The following is a 20,569-nucleotide window of genomic DNA, read 5'->3' on the forward strand; positions in this document are numbered from 1 at the left end:
ACTTCAATTCGCTAATACTTTGTTGAAGATTTTGCTTCTTTATTCATGAGCAATATTGTTCTGCTTCTAATCTTTTTCTTTGTTATAGGTCACATTTGATTGCTTCTTGTGTGGATTTATTTTACACAACAAAACATAAACTGTGGTGGTTGTTTTTTTGCTAACAGTACCAAAGAAAACAAATCTTCCTCTTGGGAGAAATATAGGACTTAGATTCAAAGATTTTTCATAATCTATGTATAGACATGTATGTGTTCAGACTTGGAAGTTTCTGAAAACTCTTTTTTCGTGTTAGACTTTACTTTTCAGTGAAAGTTTTATTTACTTATAAGTAGGCTGAAAGAAGTACACATAGAATTCAGGTCTAAGTTTAAGAAATGTATAACCATAAGAGTAGGTCTAAAGAAATTATTTTAAGCCACTGAGTTAAGATCTTCCTAATACACAGTAAAACACATTGTCTGATGATGATTAACATTGTAAAGTATTGTGAAGTAGTTCTACTTAGAAAAAACTGATAAAAAGACACAGTATAATTTAGTTGTTATAAAATTATGCCTAAAATTTCTAATGTCTGTGTTGCTTAAAGCATATTACATTCACTTAAAAGTAGTTAAGTGAATATGTTAGTGTTTTATGATAACTGATAATAATAATAATAATAATAATAATAATAAATTAGCTCTTTGATCATAATCTTAGTGTTTTTAAATATTCACAAAGAACAATGCAAATGGAAATTAAACATTTTAAAATGTTCCATTGCCCTATTGTCAGTTTTACAAATGAAAACAATAAGATTAGTCCAATCTTTGTGGACAGCAATATATTAAAAATTACAAAAATATTCATACTCTTTGACCCCAATATTTCCACTTCTAAGAAAATATGCCAATTAAATAATCATAGTTGTTTATAAAGATTTATATATAAGAAGTATTCACTATAGCATTATTTATAATAGTAATAAACAAATGGAAACAATCCATAGGGACAATAGTTTGGGAATTAAAAAGAAATATGTCAAATTCATAAGAACACAATGTAGCCATTAAAATAATGTCTTTAAAGAATATATAATGGTATGAGGTAATGTCTGTAATGTCATGTTAATGAAAAAGAATACAAAAGTTCACATACTACATAATGTGATCTTTGGTTTAAAAAATCCTATATATCTGTGCAGTTAAGAAATTCTGAAATGAAATTTAACAGTGGTTGTTTCTGGGTTTTTTTCTTAAACCTTACTGCATTTTTAAAATTTCTTCATTAGTATAAATTTCTTTTAAAATCAGAAATACACATCCCCAAAGGCAAGGGAATTAAAAGCAAAAATGAACTACTGGGACCTTATGAAGATAAAAAGCTTCTGCACAGCAAAGGAAACAACCAACAAAACTAAAAGGCAACCAACGGAATGGGAAAAGATATTTGTAAATGACATATCGGACAAAGGGCTAGTATCCAAAATCTATAAAGAGCTCACCAAACTCCACACCCGAAAAACAAATAACCCAGTGAAGAAATGGGCAGAAAACATGAATAGACACTTCTCTAAAGAAGACATCCAGATGGCCAACAGGCACATGAAAAGATGCTCAACGTCACTCCTCATCAGGGAAATACAAATCAAAACCACACTCAGATATCACCTCACGCCAGTCAGAGTGGCCAAAATGAACAAATCAGGAGACTATAGATGCTGGAGAGGATGTGGAGAAATGGGAAGCCTCTTGCACTGTTGGTGGGAATGCAAACTGGTGCAGCCACTCTGGAAAACAGTGTGGAGGTTCCTCAGAAAATTAAAAATAGACCTACCCTATGACCCAGCAATAGCACTGCTAGGAATTTACCCAAGGGATACAGGAGCACTGATGCATAGGGGCACTTGTACCCCAATGTTTATAGCAGCACTCTCAACAATAGCCAAATTATGGAAAGAGCCTAAATGTCCATCAACTGATGAATGGATAAAGAAATTGTGGTTTATATATACAATGGAGTACTACGTGGCAATGAGAAAGAATGAAATATGGCCCTTTGTAGCAACATGGATGGAACTGGAGAGTGTTATGCTAAGTGAAATAAGCCATACAGAGAAAGACAGATACCATATGGTTTCACTCTTCTGTGGATCCAGAGAAACCTAACAGAAACCCATGGGGGAGGGGAAGGGAAAAAAAAAGAGGTTAGAGTGGGAGAGAGCCAAAGCATAAGAGACTCTTAAAAACTGAGAACAAACTGAGGGTTGATGGGGGGTGGGAGGGAGGGGAGGGTGGGGGATGGGTATTGAGGAGGGCACCTTTTGGGATGAGCACTGGGTGTTGTATGGAAACCAATTTGACAATAAACTTCATATATTGAAAAAAAAATAAAATCAGAAATACAAAATCCCTAATTATCTTTAAAAAGCAGCATAGCCACTTTACTAAATTTCACCTGTACTTTACATATTCTATCACTAATAATTCAGTGAAGACCATGAGAAAGGCTTGTTTGTCTGAGTGCCTATTGTGTCCTGTGTCTGTTTCAGGCACCAGAACAAGAATGGTGATCAAAGACAGATGTGGCCCCCATCTTTCCAGAACTTGCAGTGTATTAGGAAGACATATAAATCACACCAGCACACAGACAAATGTAGAATTACAATGATGGTAAGTGTTATGAAAGAAAAGTACATAGCATTCTGCAATCTGTAATTGGCATATTTGATGTAGGGACAGCAAGGAGTAACTCCCCAAGAGATAGATCCTGTGAGCTCATCAGGTAAGAAGGCAGGAAAGTGCACTCTAGGCAGAGACAGCATTTAAGACAGGAGAAAGCCCTGTGTGCCAGTTATCAAGTTATTTTCTCTTGGCTCAAATCCACCCTTCTTTGCCTTACTTTGTGATACAGGAGCTGGCCCCTGCAAACGATTCTCTTTTGCCAGCTCACAGAATGTTAGCTTTATCAGTGGAGGGCAATAAAGTGACCATGCAGGGCTAAGAGGACAGGAATACACTTCTCTTCTAGTTCCGGTTCTTTGTTGTTATGCTTATTCATCACAGGAGGTGGGAGCCATGCAGAAGAGCTCCAGCTGCAGTCATGCCATGGTCCCTGCATCCCCCGCACTGGCAGTGGCTTCAAGCAGTTCCAGTCTATCTACACCCTCTGGCAATGGTAAAGTTCTTCTATAGAACAGCTCAGTCCATGCCCTGTGACAGTTTTTGTTTGTCTGTTTGGTTGTTAGTGTAGTTGTTTTGCTGCCACAAGGTTGCATGTTCCACATGCTTTCAATGAGGTCACAATCTCAATCTTGGATTGGAGGGCTCTCTTTATTGTCCAGCCTTTCTAGAGACAGTAACTACTCTCCTGCCATGTCTAGAACCCTTAGAATCCTCATTTATTCCTTTTAGTAATCACCTCTTCGTGTTTCTAGTGTTTTAGTTAGTAATTCCCTGTATTACATTCCTCCCATTCAAATAAACTGTGTGGTTTCGGTCTCTGGACTTGAACCTGACTGCACACACACAGTCTATATGAGGGACTGAGAGGGGACCAGGAGGGTTGGAGTAGAGACAGCAAGAAGGAGCAGGCCATTCAGTGAGGTTGGAGCATCACTTAGGGGCCAGACCACGCTGGGCCTGCAGGCCACGGTAAGACTTTCCGTTTTTATCTTAAGAGTTCAGATTTGTGTTTTGAAAAGGTTTCAGGATATAGAATGACTTAGAGGGGAACAACCTAAAAGCTAGGACATTAATCAGTGGACTCGTACAGCGACATAGGCAAGAGAGGATGATGGCTTTGGTGGGGAGGCACAGGTAGAGACTGTGAGAAACAGATGGGTTCTAGGAACATTTGGAAAAGAAAATCGAGAGGACTTGATGGATTGGATGAGGAGAAGATGTCAGGACTGATGTCTAGATTCCTGGCTTGCACATTGGATGGATAGTTCACTAAGATCAGGAACACTAAAAGAAAGCTAAGACTGGAAGGGAGATCATGAGTTTGCTTTAAGCATATTGTCGAAGTGCTTTGAACTGTTGAAGTGAAAGTGTCAAGTAAGAGTCTGGAACACAGAGAGGAGCCTGGCCTGGGAAGAGGAATTTGTGAGCCAGCTTACATAATTAAAACCTGGGCATGGTTGAAATGATCTAAGAAGACAGTACAGGGTCTTATAGGAGAAAGGACTTGGAACAAACCAAGTCTTGACAAGCTGTACCAATTAACAGCCTACGTAGAGAAGAATGACCCTCAAAGGAAAAAATGGAGCAATGAAGATGGAGGGGAAATCAGGAGGGTGTCATGTCAGAGGAACTGAAAAGAAAAAATAGAGTCCTTAAGGATCGTGTGATCAACAGCACTGAATGTTACAGACAGAAAAAGATAAAGTACAGATTGGAAAATGCGTGCTAAATTTAATCCACTGAGGCCATTGATAATCATCGTGGGAGCAATTTCTTTGGAGTGATGGGGCTGTAAGCCATACTGAATAAGATGATAAGTGAGAGACAGAGGTGAAGAGATGACGGTGAGTAAAGATAATTCTTTTAGCTGTTACAGAATAACGGTCTAGTGATAAAGCCCCAAGAAAACTCTCTTCACATTACAGTGACAACGCACCTGGATTTGCATGGTCCGTCATTCTTCTGTCACTGCATGACAGGATAATTAACATAGAGTCAGAGGAACCAACAACTTTGAAACAGAGACCCAAACAGACAGGTTTATTTCAAAGACATAATGTCTGTTGGTTCTGCCTCTTTGTAAGTTCTTTATCAAAGACAGATAGACTTTATTATTTCAAGTCCTATTAAACTTGATCAGATCGGTGGGCATAAAGCTGGTAACTTTCAGATTGGAAGCAGACCTTTTAGTTTTATTTACATTACCTTTCAAGGTCTCATTTGTTACTAATACCTTTACAGGTTTATTTATATTAAAAGATAATAGATAAGAAAGTCAATGAATTAAGCTGCCCAATGACACAAGGTGGACAATTTCCCTTAATTTGTTTCACTGACTTATTTCACTGAAAAACAGAGTCAATTCTCACTATATTTTGATAGAGCCATTTAAATCTTTGTTCAAAAATTTAAAAAACAATTTTTTTTGGAAGGCCTTTTGTTCTTTGCAAGGAGTGCATTCCATTTAATTAAGTCTCTTTGTTACTGAAATCGCCATAACAAAGTATGGGTGGGAAGTTATGAAGATATCAGCTCTTCAGAGAGAGTAGTTTTGTGTGTTTGCTGCAGGGTTGCAGCAAAAGTAGTTTTCAAATGAGAAGGAGAAGGGAGAGGGCTGTGGATTTCACTCTACCCGGGTGACAGAAAAATACCCGAGGGGTTGTGTGTTTCCTATGCCCTCCTGTCACTACACCCCATGTCTGTGTCTGTCTCTTTCTGCTTTGTCACACCCGGAGAAAGGAAGCAGAGGTCTTGGTCATGGAAAATGCAGTTGAAGGCCTCCCCTAACGTTCCCCAAACAGTTCTGACATGGTGCTGCTGAGGGTGTGAAACTGAGGGTGTGACTGCACAGCGCACAACCAAGAACAGGAGCTAACACTGAGTATTTAGATGCTAAAATAATCATTAACGAGGAGTGAGAATAGCAATTACTGTGCTTCAAATGTAAACTTTCAAAATGCGAGTTCATAGGACACTACTTAGTATCGGCTACATAGATTAAGAAAGTATTGTATCTTTAATTTAAAAAAAGAGTAAAAAGCCCATGGTTATGGCTCTGCAAGGGTTTCAGCTAAAGTCCTTAATTAAGGTTTAAATAAAACATTGGCTGCTTGGACCACTGTAACCTGGTGTGAGAGAACCTGCTCTGAGGCCTCTGGGTCTCAGCTCCCATGTCTCCTCTTCAATCACTCACGGGACATGACGGCCTTATTTCAGGTTGCTACACACCTGATCTTGACCCCTGCCCTGATCTCTCTCCTACTCACTGCCTTCGCAACGTTTACTATCATCTAGAATTCTCGTGGTAACTTAGCTGTATTCTGATTTATTATGCATCTCTTCACCTCACCTTCCAAAACGTATGCAAACTTCATGAGGGCAGAAGTTTTGCTGTCTTGTTTGCTTCGTCTAGAATTCCTGGCTCATGTCAGGATGCTTAAAAATGTTTACTAGACACATAAATGATCTGAGGGTTGACTCTATGCCGGATGCTGTGCTAATCACTTTAGACACCTCACTTACTGCATACCACAGTCTTGTAAAGTGGAGTCATATTTTCTATTTTGCAGGTGAGGACACGGAGACACAGAGTGGCTAACTTGTCCCAGGTCACCTAGTAAGCGATGAGGCCAAGACTTGAATCCAAACACCTCTAATGCTAAAGCCTGGTTCTTAGCTACAATATTATATTGCTTGGAGGGCTGGCACTGCCGAAATCCTGGAATATACACATTTGGCTTTACTATTAAAGTTCCAGGCAAGCTGCTTTCATCTTGTTGATCTTTTCTAATCCTCTGGTCCAATATAGGGGCTTAGAGAAGCAGGGGAGATAATCTTGAGGCTAGGACTGACAGTAGCATTAAAAAAATCTGCTTGGAAATCCTATAGGAAACCGCATACCATAAAAATACTGTGAAACAGTCTGGTGAGGTGTGTGTGTGTGGTGGTGTGGGGTGTTAACAAGACGTACAAATGAGGGACAAGCAGCGAACATTCTAAAATAACGGGATCCTTTCTCTCATGTTTGGTTCCGCTCACTTTGAGAATGAGAAAGCAGTTCTGTGCCAGTGCCATGCCCAAATAGACAATGTGTATTGTCAAGGCAAAATGACTGGGCTGCTCCTGTTCTGTGATACAGAGCAGATTGTGAAGTCCGGTTTGTGCAGGTCAGTGAACACAGCATGGAGCTTTCTGTTTGAGACAGGTAACGAATAACACAAGAGCTGGCTTCCCAGGATGCTTCACAAGACCAGGGGACATAAAGGAAGCCTGCTGGCCATCAGGGGAGCTGAAGCCAAGAAAAGCCCCGCCTCAAAGTTTCTCTCAATGGAGTCAGTTGGTGGCCCGTAATCCGGCTCCTTTCCTATTCAGTGGGAATTGTGTCCAGTGAGAGAAAGCCACACAGGAATTTGAATTCTTATTCTGACCTATCCGGTGATAACCACCTAAACATTTCAGTAATACACGCCTTAAGAAAAGTAGAGCAGGAAGAATATTTAGGAAAATTGAACCCTAAAGTCATAATGTGCTTTAGACATTTAGATGGACTTTAGGAATAAAAATGATCCTTGGCATTACTTTTGGCAAAAATAAATCTTAATCTATTCCTTGTCTGACTTTGTACTTGGACACAGAATGATCATGATTGGATTATGTAAAAGATCTAATTTGAGCTGTTATTAAAAATTCCGAAATACAGAAAAAAAAAAAAAAACTACTCCAAGGCTTAAAGAAGTAATTTTGTACTAAGTTTAAATCAAACTCCCAAACTTCTAAGCTACATGCTGACAGGCAGCATTGTCCCACTCGACACTGCTATATTTACAGCCTGCAATGATGATGCGTTTGGTGGTTATTTTTCACGTAGGAAGTCACACTAACACCCCTGAACCACCTGCATATATCTTAAAGCTAACTTCTCCCCTACCAGAAAGTGATTCTGTTTAAAATTTTTGAAAAAGAGAAATCTTGAATGTCAAGGTGTTATAAAAAGATAAAATGTGTGTTCCACATGTTCACAGCCTGCTGCCCAGCTGGGCATTCAGGGCAAGCTTTCTTGAGCCAGTTTCATTATTGGAAAGATTGATAAATGCTCCACTGCAAGCAGACTGGAGATTTCTTTTACACTCATACTTTGAACCCACTCAAGTACAGAATATCATTATATGGCTTTGTTAGGATTACCTTTTCCTAATTTTTCAATTATACATCATTTAGGAGTTATGGAGCCCACGGTTTCAGCAGAGACTCTCTGAATGCATGCATTAAATTACAGGCTTTTGCAAACTAAAAAGAGTTACCCCAGGGGTGCGGGTTATCTTCTCAACCTGAGGGGCTCTAGCTTCCTCGGCAATAAAGTGAGGAGATAGGCTTCAAGGATCACTGCCATCCTTTCCGGTGCCAAGGCTCTACATTCAAAATGGGGTACAGAATGTCCAAGACCTAACACTCATCTGTGAAATACCTGTTAGGGGTCTCGGGGTTTCCAATGGATTGGATGAGCATTTCAAGGCCATTTCACAGTTTTGGCACCACCTTCCTGATGAACTTTCATTATCTTTGGGAAGGAAAACCTAACTAGTGACAAACTCATTTTTAAATTTATGAGTGAGCTGCTGCTGATGTTAATGGTCAACCAGGAGGATTCCCTTCCTTTTGCAAAATCATCTAATAATCTTCCATGATCATCATTCAGTCCTTAACAGGAAAACTTACGTGAAGTATAGATTTGAAGTGAACCAGTAACATTAACAAATAATACTGACATACTTCAATGCCTTCATGCTAAACTTACAAAACTTGGGATGGCTCTTTGTGCAATGAAGGATTCTTCACACAAAGTTTCATGTTAGAGTTTACAAAAACCTCCTTGTACAGAGAACTCCTCCAGTGGGTACTTAACTTTCAAGGCAGCTATCCACTGTGAAGTGAAGCGCTTCAATATTGAATTTGCTCTAATGTCATATACTTGATAGAGTTACCGAAATTGTTTTAGAAAGAAGGTATAAATTATAAGTAAATGAACAAATATACGTGCTAGGCTTTTAGTCTGTGATTGATATCAAAACAGCAACTTGAGTAATTAGATTTTGAAAGTAATTCGTGTGAAAGCAATAACAAGCAAAGTTGGGAATCTGCCACTCAATTATTTAATTTCTTTCCCCTGCCCTTACTATAAATCAAAACATTCTCAAAACTGTAGGCGTAGTAAAAACTGAATTTAAAAATTCCTGGAAAATTTAGATTCTAAAGGGAAATAGGCTATTTTTTTTTTTTTTAATTTTTAAGTTTATTTATTTTGAGAGAGAGAGTCAGCACAGGTAGGGTAGGGACAGAGAGAGGGAGACAGAGAATCTCAAGCAGGCTCCACACCATCAGCATGGAGCCTGACATGGGGCTCGAACTCATGAAACTGTGAGATCATGACCTGAGCCGAAATCAAGAGTCGGACACTTTATCAACTGAGCCACCCAGGCGCCCCTGTTGGGTTGGTTTTAAGGAAGCATTGCACAGTAAGGATGATCTGAATTACGGCACTCAGTATTAAGAGAGTTGGTAGGTAATGTGTTTATGGAAGAAAATTAGTGCTTCGTGAGCAAGTTGCAAACTCACTAGTGTGCTGTGTAGCATGTCAGTTATTTAATGTATTGCTTCCTCACTGGAGCCCTGATTTGGGACATGTCACCAGGAGATGTTCTGTTTGCATCATCTTCTGCTGGACTGAATTGTTCCTAGGCAGAGCCTGTCTTACTCAGAGACTGCAGACATACAAGGGTATGGAGTCAAGTTTTCTCCACTTCTTTTCAACCTTCCAAATCCCCTCTCCTCATTCAAATTTATGGGTCCTTCAATAACTACTACTCCCACAAAACTTCCCCGGATCACTCAGTTGGATGTAGCACCTCTGTTCCCTAAACTGTAAACCCAGGCTTCTCTTCAAGAATAAATAACAGGATGTGATTCCCTCAGGGCCTCAACCATACCATACCCTTCTCTGAATTTACTATGGCCTGAGAGCACAGTGCTTTGCGTGTAGGAAGAATTTAAAGAGTCACTGAGTCAATAAAAGGAGGATTTTGTAACTAGAAGGACTTCAGGAATTATCTGGTTCTCACTGGGAGAATCTACCACCGCTTCGAAGGCACTTTGAAAAACTGATGGGGCATTTTTAAAATTTGTGTGTGGGGGAGGGGCCTACACCTATAGCCAGGTGACTTACAATCACAGGCATCCTGCACAACAAAGAATCATCCTGTGTCCTGAACTTTCTCATGTCCCGTTGGATGCTTTACATATAAACACAAGTATTTTTTAATATAATTTTCCTATAGATTTCCAGGATTTACTTGGATATCTGGGATTTAATACTGGGTAAATTAAGAAAAGATTGTATTTTATGGTGTTCGGAACCAATCAAAAGTTTTGCACCATTTGGGAAAATCACATGGCCAACGACACCTGTAGTCACGGTATCTAACAACTATCATCCCTGCATCAGCCTGCATTTGTAGTAGCTGCTTTCCTAGCGATGCTGTGTCTATATACAAACATTCTCATTCAGCTCTTACATCACAGGTGAAATACAAAAAAAACCACTGTCTACAATATCTTGTTGACCACTGTTCTCTTTTAAGTGCAAAGCGATTCATTATAAGTGGGTGTGTATATCAGACCATTTTATCAGGTTTTCTATTTTTTAGTGGTTCCTGATTTCTCACATTTTTTGCTTTATTGAAATCCTGTTTCTAGATAGATTATATAGATTATATTATCTATGAATTTTATTTTAGGATTTGTTATAAAATGGAGTATTCAGTAAGACGGTATTGAGGGCCACTGATCTAGTACATTGTCGTATAGTTTCCTTATTTTACAGAAAGGAAATGGGACACTAGAGATGAAATGATGCACCCAACATCATACACTTGATTAAAAAGTAGCCTTTGGTGGACTGATTAAGATATAGCTATAGTGCAAATAATTAATATTCCAGATTCTAACACCCTGGAAGGTTAGGTTCTGTCACATAATATAAAATACCAAAAGTTAAAATAATTTGATCTACCCTTTAATAACATTTGCTCTTGTCATCAATTATTTCTCCCTTATCCCAGGAAAAGGTGTCTTGAAAGAAAATTTCTTTTAACTGGAATTTCTGTTTTCCCGATGATGCTAATACAGATTAGAACTATGTTCCTTGGAAAAAATAATCCTCTGACTTAGTGCGGGGCTAAACTGAGTTTTATTCTTTGGCCCTGCAACATCCTCCCCACCCCCTTCCTATGGGAAGATGTCTGCATCCCTGCACGATGCAGAACAACCCTTCTCTTTCAACAATATCAACAGTAGAAACAATCAACTCAGTGGGTTCCCTCTGCATCCTTTTCTTCCGTGCCTTCCTAAGTGACTCTGTACGAGAATTACTGACCTGTGACCCCACGAGGGGACTTTGAAGGTTCCTCGAGTATCGAGATCTTTTTCTCACGAGGGATAAGGACTGGTTTTTCACTGGCAGAATCGGTGGATGAGTTGTCCTTCTCACAGCCATTTATGTGGCCATTTTGTATCTGGGGCGGTGGTGGCTGCAGGGGCCCTGCTTCCGGCCTCTCTGCCTTGTCTTTAGCATCTTTGTTGCCTTGATGCTGCTTAGACTTGCTTCTTTTTCTTTTATTGTTCTAGAATGAGAAACAAATGAGAAGATAATATTATTCAGCTCAGACCCTTTAGATACAAAGTGAACGTAGACATCAAAATGAAGTATGTTATCTTGTTTGCTTTCTGGCCCTTTAGAATGGGCAAAAACACCTACATTTTTATTAACCGCCCACATTAATGTAAGTATCTTCTTTCTCACAGTAAGTTGTGTAAACTTTTACCTCATAAACATAGTGAGCAAATAAAAGTTCCCTTAAAAGGAAAAAATAGCAGGGAATGGCCTAAAAGTCAAAATATTATTGGAGCAAATTGAAGCCATATATATATGAACGGTAATATAGTAAAATCCTGTGAGAACTGCTTTCAAAGAACTTGAATTCAGATATTGTGCCACTGGAGAAGATCTCACATTTCTTAAATTGGTGATGTGGTGGTGGGAGACAAGGGTTCTGATCCTCCGGGGAGGTTAGGAGGTTGAGGAGGAGAATCAGTAGGAAAAGGGTAGGCAAGTCCTTGCAAGATGAAGAAGTAGAAGGCAGGTCCCCAAAGTCCAGGTTGGGTCTGCCGAGATAGATACTAATCAACCAGGAGATTCCTGGCATGGCTGCCACTGTCCACGGAGTGCAAGGCAGCCACAGGACACATAATCATCCCCACAAGAATTTAAGCTGGCGCAGACAACTGCTATAAAGCCATGCCAAACCGATCTGGGTCCACCTGGATTTGGACTGTGCAGCTGGAATCCTGGACGACCTCTCGGCTATGAGGCGAACAACATTACATGGTTTCACTTTATTTACTTTGAAATAACACCACCCTGCATTTTAGACCATTAAAATGTTTTTGGACCCCAATTATCACAATATGGCAGGGTTTTACGGTACCTCTCCTAAGATGCCCTAATGGATGATACATAATAATATATAGGAAATTAAGAAGATGTTCCCAATTATGTTGCACGCTTTACTTGACTTTGGTTTTGTACCTTCGGGGTACTCAATGTATTTAACATTCAGGACGGCGCAGACCTTGGCCAAGCAGAACAGATGCCTGACCCATTAGAGCAGACCCTGTCCCACCCGCCTGCTGCAGCAGTGAGTGCCAGTGGAACATCAGCCTGGCTTTGTTCTTCAACACATTTGAAAAGAAAAAATAAAAAGAAACTGTTTCCTCTTAATTCTCCTCCTCATTCCCTTTCTTTCCCATGGAAACCACAATCATTCCCCCAGTAGTGCTCCTCTGGCTGAGAGAAGCCATTCCCTGGGTGAAGGGAAGGGCTGGCGGCACAGGTTGCCATGCAAGCTGCATGTCTGCTGGGCTGGGGAGACCATTTTCCCACTGAGCCTCTAAGATGGAGGCTCAGTGAGCTGGGTCTGCAGTTGTTCCTCTGCTCCTTTTTTCACATCAGAGAAATCTGATACCCAAACCGCACATCTGAGATTTTTCCACGGACATGTCAATATTGCCTTTCAATCACTTACAAACCATTTTCAGCTCACACAGAAGTCAGGGAAACCATGAGTAGAGATAAGCAGAGATTGTCAAAAAGGGTGACACACAAAGGTTAAAAAAAAAACAAACTCCCAATTCCTCCTATTCCACAAGAAACTAAAGGGAGAACAGAGGGCAAAGGGTAATTTCAGTAATCTCAGTCATCTCAGGATTTTATGGAAGTAATGCTGCCTTTTGTTTTCTCAAAACCTGTTCTGTGGGCCTGTGATCTTCCCTCATGGGGGAGGGTAGACTGGAGTATTATATTGTGGGATACCCAAAACACAAGGCCTGGCTGGGAAATTATGGGTATGGATGGGGCAGTTCCTTTGAAAACAGAATCAGACTAAAACAGGTTGCAGGCCAAGAACAAGACTGGTGCACCTTGTAGGAGCTAGTGAGCTCCATATATGTCCACAAGATTAGGCAGGCATGTTCTGGAGACAGAGTGCCATGTGACACAGGCACACCTCACGTGTGCCCAGAAGTCAAACCCTTTGTGACTAGCCAAGAAAGGAAAATAATTCGAAGAGGGCAGAGTAAAATCTCCTTCCCTCTGTTCTCAAAGAGTGGTTTGCCAGGGTTATCAAGAAGGAAAAAAATTGGTCCCTTTCTTACTATGGCTTTAAGGTATTTTCTTGTTCCTTTGTTAAAGATCTAGTTTAGAACTCCGCAAAAAAAAACAAAAAAACAAAAAAAAACAAAAAAACAAAGCAACTCAGGGCAGCTTTGGACAGATTCTTTCAGTTGGAAAAACATGTGAAAATATATTTAGAGCTTTTCAAGTATCTTTAAAACACTCCCTAATTTTTTCCTTTGTGCTAAGGAATATGTTCAGGCAAGTTAACGTCTTGAATCCTTTGAATTCTCCGGCTGGGTTCCCCTTAATACTTAAAAAGAAAAACTCTGGGACTTCTAAAGCACACCTGGTGGTTAAAAACACTCCAACAGAAAACAAGGGCATTAGTAGTGAGGGTGGCTGGTAATTGAAGAGAGTCTTGAATTTGCAAGTTTTCTCGGTCTACATACCAACATATTTGAAAGAAGCATAAAATTGGTAACCTTGTTTAAATGGTAACAACCATGGATGTTTTGATTGGAGATGTGATTAATTTACAATCAGTATTAATCTTACCTTCTTTTTTCCTGTCATATTCCATTCTTTTAGAACTTGAACTGCACTGCCTAGACAAAGACAAAGAACCTTCAACACGTATTCACATAATAAAACACCACACAAAATTCATCTCTGTCTTTCCATCCTGGTAGCAATTTTTTTTTGTGGCTTTTTCATTTGTTTTGATACATCCTACCTTAATAAAAATGCCAGTTTCATTTTTTATTTCCAGACTTTCATTTAATTCACTGCATGATCTTGGTTTTATCAAAGTATTAAGACCCACTACATGAAGCTTACCTTTTTATCATTATGTTGTCTTAGAGAAAATGAAATATATCTTGAGAATGTTCTGTTAGCTTCATTGCCATAGGTGGAATTAAAATTGTTCTGTTTGATATATGAATCAAAATACCTATAATCTTCCAGACCAAACATGGGATTTTGAATATTATTAACCAAGTGCATCAAAGCTTTTTGCTTGGCCACTCCTGCTCTTTTTCTGCCCCCACTCATTATGTTTGCAACTTGAACTTGAGCAGCGTGATAAGGAGGGCAGATTATCTGAGGTTGGTTTTGCTCTCGTCACTGTGCATAAGGATGGGATGTGCTCTTTGCGAGGCTTCTACTTTGAAACAAAAGAAATTCATCGACTGACATACTAATCTCAGGTTTTCTCCATGCTATTCACATACATATGTGGCCTTGCACAGACTCAGAGGAAAAGTCTAACCTGATTAAGCTGTAAAATATTTTAAAAGACATGTATACTGTTAGTCAGCTATGATAACTGTTTTCCACGTGGTGTAACAAAGTTCTTCCCTCATTCCAACTGGGCTGGAGGTAATTTCAACAATACGTCATTTGTTTTCCTATAAATAGGTAATTCTAAAAGAGTAGCTCTTAAATGTATTCTTTTAACAATTTTAAGCCTTTTCATACAATCTCATTATACTAATAGTTCTGTACAATGAGTGTGTTGGCTAAACAGAGATAAACTTCAGGCCGGTCTTTATAACAAATTTCAAATTAGTAGGGCCCCAATTATTGAGTCCACTGTCACTGTTAGATAAGCAGAAGGCCATATTGCTTTGACAAATGTTTAGACAGGCTAATTATTCCTATCTATTCAAAGTTTCCAATTCAATGCCCCTCTTAGGCTTTCTGAGTTACATGTACTTGAAATAATAACACCGCACTTAAAAGTAAGTTATAATTCAGACTTTTTATTAACTGAGCTGGTCTTTCTCTCATTTGCCCAGAGAATTAATGTTTCACAGTATTCTCCTTTTGAAGAACTTTAGAAAGTCACTTTTATTAGGCTTTTTTCTTAGCCGATCCAGTGGCTAATAAATCATTAGGGTAGTTTTTACTTACAGCTAAACTTCAGTTTTCTAAATAAAATAAAATTAAAAAGCAGTGTTAAATAATGTTCTTTCTAATCAGAGAAAGGAGGTGAGTTGCTTATGGCTTTACAATTATTCCTCTAATTTTCACATTTTGACATAAATTCTATTTGCAATTTGGACAATGAGCTTTTCGAGAGCAATTCTTAAGAAGGAATACTCATGTTCACAGAGAATTTAGAAAGTGTTTTATTAAATTTTAATTATACTGAAACGGCTTGAAGCTTTTGAAGCCACTCAGAAACAGTGCTTTTAATATGCCTCATAAGTGATTCCTAACAAATATTTTTGAACTTCAGTGGTTTTTAAACAAGTTTTCCAACTGGTCCCCAACCAAAGTGATATGAGATTTCTCAGCAATCAATGGGTTTTTTCAATGAGATCTCAACACTGACAACGAGGTGACAATTTCAAGGACAAGCAAGGTGCTCTATTTAAATACAAACGGATTTGATGACAGTCTATCAGTTACTGAGCATCTGTGCATTTCATCAGGGTCACTTTGTAATGAAAACTTTCATGATGGGGAATGTGGGGGCTTCAATCCAAGTGAGGGTGGGGAAGAATGGGGATAATAACCTTTTTCCTGTCCTAAAGCTTTTTTCCATGTGAATGATGTTGGCAAGTGAATCTTGAGAGTTTATCTGCGCCAGGATGTGCAGATTTCCAAAATTTTTTTCTTGAGACAAATTGCACCAAATGCTGCGAATTAGATCAATATCAGATTTTCTACTATTTTTTTCTTATGACTAAAAACTCTGTATCTGCCAGTCCATGAGACAGAGAGAAACAGAAAGGTTGCTCATTATGGGTCTGCTTGCAGGTCTATTTTGAATGACAATCATTTTTTAAATCAGTTAGGACCCTAAATCTTGAGATTAGTTGAGAGAATTTAGATTTAGAGTGTGGCCTGGTTTCAAGACCTGGCCTGAAATGCAACCATACTTGTAGAACTTTAGGAAAATTATTCCAATCCTAGGAAAATAAGTAAATCAAACCATCCTTAACAAAGAAAGTATAAATAGGATATAACTGAGAAATGTGCTGACAGGTGTTCCCTGACCCGATTTATCAGATTATATTTAGCCAGTCCATATTTACAACACAGAAACTAACACCAGGACAGAACCCATATGGTAACTGAGGACAAGTACGAGACCTCTGTCCATAAGTGGAAATTGTTCAAATAGGAGGGGAGAATTTCCCCATAATATACAGGAAATAATAAGGTCGTAGGTTACAAATTTATAAGATAAACATATTCCTAAGACTTTGGATTCTATGATATCACTGGCAATTGCTTGTCTAAAGAAAATTCTGTTTTAGACAGCAAAAAGGATCTAGAGGTAGATGAGCAGAATTGATATTCTGATTAATTAGGCAATCTCAAAATCATAGACTAAGGCTACTAAAGAATAAACCAGTACTGGGGCACCTACGTGGCTCAGTTGGTTAAGCATCTGACTTCAGCTCAGGTCATGATCTCATGGTTCATGAGTTTGAGCCCTACATCGGGCTCTGCTGTCAGCGCTGAGCTAGTTTCTGATCCTCTGTCTCCACCCCCACCCCCCCATCTTTTTCTGCCCCTCCCCGGCACAGGGGTGTGAGCATGCTGTCTCGAAAATAAATAAACATTAAAAAAAAAAAAAGAATAAACCAGTCCTCTCAGACTATATAAGCATCAAGTTCAAGGACTGCAGCTAAGTACAGCTATGCTGAAGAGTTGAGGAGGCTTTCCAGATCAGGAAGTGCATTACCCTCCATTCACAAGGACACCATCAAATAAAGGGCATGCTTAATAACAAATTGGAAAGACTGGTGGACAATGGAATTAGCATCATTATAATAGGTATCTTTTAGAAACTAGGTACAATCTTTTTTTTTTACACGAGGGAGAAAGAAATCCCAAATTCTGCTCTTATTGAGTATATGGATGTGTTTTTAAAGCTTAGCATATTTTTTTTAATTTTTTTTTTTTTCAACGTTTTTTATTTATTTTTGGGACAGAGAGAGACAGAGCATGAACGGGGGAGGGGCAGAGAGAGAGGGAGACACAGAATCGGAAACAGGCTCCAGGCTCCGAGCCATCAGCCCAGAGCCCGACGCGGGGCTCGAACTCACAGACCGCGAGATCGTGACCTGGCTGAAGTCGGACGCTTAACCGACTGCGCCACCCAGGCGCCCCAGCATATTTTTATGAGAATTACATTGTCAGTAGCTAATTGACATTCAATGCATTTGAGGAAAAACACAGAACATATAGACTATTTAGTTCTAACAGGTTCAGGGGTCATGTATGCTTACCATCCACGAAGGCTTGCACTGCTTTATCTACATTAAAGTCAAACTGTTGTAGCACCAGCACGATTTCATTATTGCTTTTGTTGGGAACAACTGAGCGAACTGCATAGATCTATGATGAAAAAGAAAAGAAAAAGAAAGGTAAACACTTTAAATATTGTCCATACTGGATAGACTATAACTGTTAGAAGGCCTTGAAAAGCCAACTAATCTATCTTGCCATCAAGCAGACTCAAGCATTTCAGACCAGCAAAAGTTCATCCTGCTAATCACCTTGATACCCTTTTTATTTATGTATACATGTCCACCAAGAGCTCCTTGTTAGGACTGTGGTAGTAAGTGTGAAAAGCCAATTCTGGTTTTTCACCCTCAACCTATCCCCAAGACTAAGGATGCATACAAGAGGTGTTTTCAGTGAAGACACAGATCGTTTTCTGTCTCAAGCTCTCCTCTACACTGGCTCAGGGGGCATCTTTGGAAAACTTACAGAAATAGCCCCATGCCTCAGCTTCTCTTATCTGCACAGTGCAAGCAGTCATCTCAAAGCTCACACAAGTGTGCTGTAAAACTCCATTAATGCTTACAAAGACATAAAAGTGTGGGGCACTGTACTTTTGAAATGGCAATCTTAGCCATAATACAGAATGTTCTAAAAATCAAACATTTAAAACATCGTAAAAGTAAATACATATATGAAAGCTAAGGATTTTAATAGGTTAAGCTAAGCTGATAATAAATTTTTAATGACCTATATGTATTTCTTAAATTTAGCATGGATTCTTTACTAATAGAATTCATTGACCTCTATCTCACAGAACTTGGAATTACTACAGTATGCTCTACTTATCTGAGCAAAACCTAGCTCACCCAGCTTTCTATCAAGGGGATTATTGTAGCTGCTACTGATAGATTCTAGAGTCCTCATGGTGCAAAGGTAAGTGGTAGCCATAATGATGATCATGAAAGCACAGCACAATCTTTGTGTGTTTTTATCAATGGTTAAATTATGGCTAATTGAGTTTTAGAGTTACATGCAGTTTACTGTAATCAGATTCGTGGACTACAGATTATATGGGTACGATATGTGTAATGTGACTCTCCTAACCAGAACATTTAGTTAAGTATAGTTAAATATAGCCTAGTTCCTAATTATGTCAGAAAATAGGCAGCCTATCTCATATAGATCTGTACATGAGAGTACTTAGATTATAATGAGAAAACAGCACAAGCTGGAAGTACATAACTTACAGAGGTTTGACACTATTGATCAGAAAGCTGGTTTTGAATCTTGACGTTCATAAACATGTGGGTTTAACCAAGGACTCTAATGTAATATATGTATTTGATGTATGTGTCTCAGGATTCCTTTGCTTTTTTTTTTCTATTCTCACCTTTTATAGTTCTTACTTTTTTAGATTCTATATTAAAAAATTTACTTCTTCAGATATAGGTTCCTTCTCATCTTTTCTCTTTCCCCTCTGTAAAAATCCACTCAGTGAACATTTTTTGAATGCCTATTGTGTGACAAAGGCACCAAACTTCCTGGAACTTACAGACTAGAGGGGCATGTACGTGTTGATCAAATGATCACATAAATAAATATATATGTATACATCGTGATTAATGCCATTCAATCATATGACAAGGAGACTTGACCTTATATAGGTATGTTAACATCTGAAGGACAAGTGAGAAGAGATGGGTAGGAGGTAAGAGGAAAGACATTTTAGGTAGAGGGAACAGTATGAATGTGGAGTAAGGCACAGAGGGAGGCAGAACTGAGGCTTTTAGAATATAAGCAGGGACCAGTGGTGGGCAGGGACTAAATCATGCACGGCCTACGAGGCCATGCAAAGGCCATGTGAGGATTTCTCAACTATCCTTTCTTTTGTTAAGTCGTACTTTCTTATTCATTCATCATGTTAGAAAGATAGCTTTCTCTCTATCTCTATCTCTATTATTGTGTAAGTTAAGATGTACAAGGTGTTGATTTGGTACATTTATATACTGAGAAATGATTACCAACCACCATACCATTAGCTAATACCTCCATTCCATTACATAATTACCATTTCTTTTTTGTGGTGAGGACGTTTAGGATCTACCCTCAACAACCTTCAAGTACAGCATATAGCATTTTTAGCTATAATCACCATATTGTATGTTAGATCCCCAGAACTTGTTATTCTCATAACTGGAAGTTTGTACTCTTTGACCAATACATCCCCATTTCCCTTTTTTTTTTTTTAAAAGAGAAGCTGAGAGAAAAACAAGAACAAAAACACCTGCATTTAGCCAGGAAAATCACTAACAATGTGTGTCCAACAACAGATACAATTGGCTTAATAGTTACCAGTGCATTGGAGTTACATATAAACATTACATGTTACCCTTCTAATGTAGTTCTTTCAAATAAAATTCTAACATTTCAAGCTACTATGGTTGGTTAGTGTTATACAAAAATCTTGAGGTGCCTGGGTGGCTCAGTTGGTTAAGAGCCTGACTCTTGATTTCACCTCAGGTCATGATTTCACGGTTTGTGGGACCAAGGTCCCCCCTCCCCAGTCAGGCTCTGCGCTTACAGCTTGGAGCATGCTTGAGATGCTCTCTCTTTCTCTCTCTCTCTCTCTCTGCCCCTCCCTCTCTCTCTCTCTGAAAATAAATAAACTTTAAAAAATAAAAATAAAAATAAATAAAATTTCTGAGGTGCCTGGGTGGCTCAGTTGGTTAAGCATCCGACATCGGCTCAGATCATGATTTCACAGTTTGTAGGTTTGAGCCCCGCAGCAGGCTCTGTGCTGACAACTCAGAGCCTGGAGCCTGCTTCAGATTCTGTGTCTCCCTCTCTCTCTTCCCCCCACTCTTGTCTCTCTCTTTCTCTCTCTCTCTCTCTCTCTCTCTCAAAAATAAACATTAACAAAACCTTAAAAATT

At 39.0% G+C, this 20,569-nt stretch overlaps 1 protein-coding gene across 9 annotated transcripts in view; it reads right to left on the reverse strand.

Annotated features, from left to right (window-relative positions):
* SPATS2L (spermatogenesis associated serine rich 2 like) overlaps positions 1 to 20,569 on the reverse strand; it is a 165,885-nt gene that overhangs the window by 42,373 nt on the left and 102,943 nt on the right. For all 9 annotated transcript variants that reach the window (XM_060622872.2, XM_060622875.2, XM_060622871.2 and 6 more), the window contains 3 exons: positions 17,640 to 17,748; positions 13,948 to 13,997; positions 11,095 to 11,341 (listed from right to left, as the gene is read on the reverse strand). In XM_060622872.2, the coding sequence (XP_060478855.1) occupies positions 11,095 to 11,341; positions 13,948 to 13,997; positions 17,640 to 17,748 (406 nt within the window). The remainder of the gene's footprint in view (positions 1 to 11,094; positions 11,342 to 13,947; positions 13,998 to 17,639; positions 17,749 to 20,569) is intronic.

The sequence above is a fragment of the Panthera onca genome, chromosome C1 (assembly GCF_046562875.1).
Source record: "Panthera onca isolate mPanOnc1 chromosome C1, mPanOnc1 haplotype 2, whole genome shotgun sequence".
Lineage (NCBI taxonomy): Eukaryota > Metazoa > Chordata > Mammalia > Carnivora > Felidae > Panthera > Panthera onca.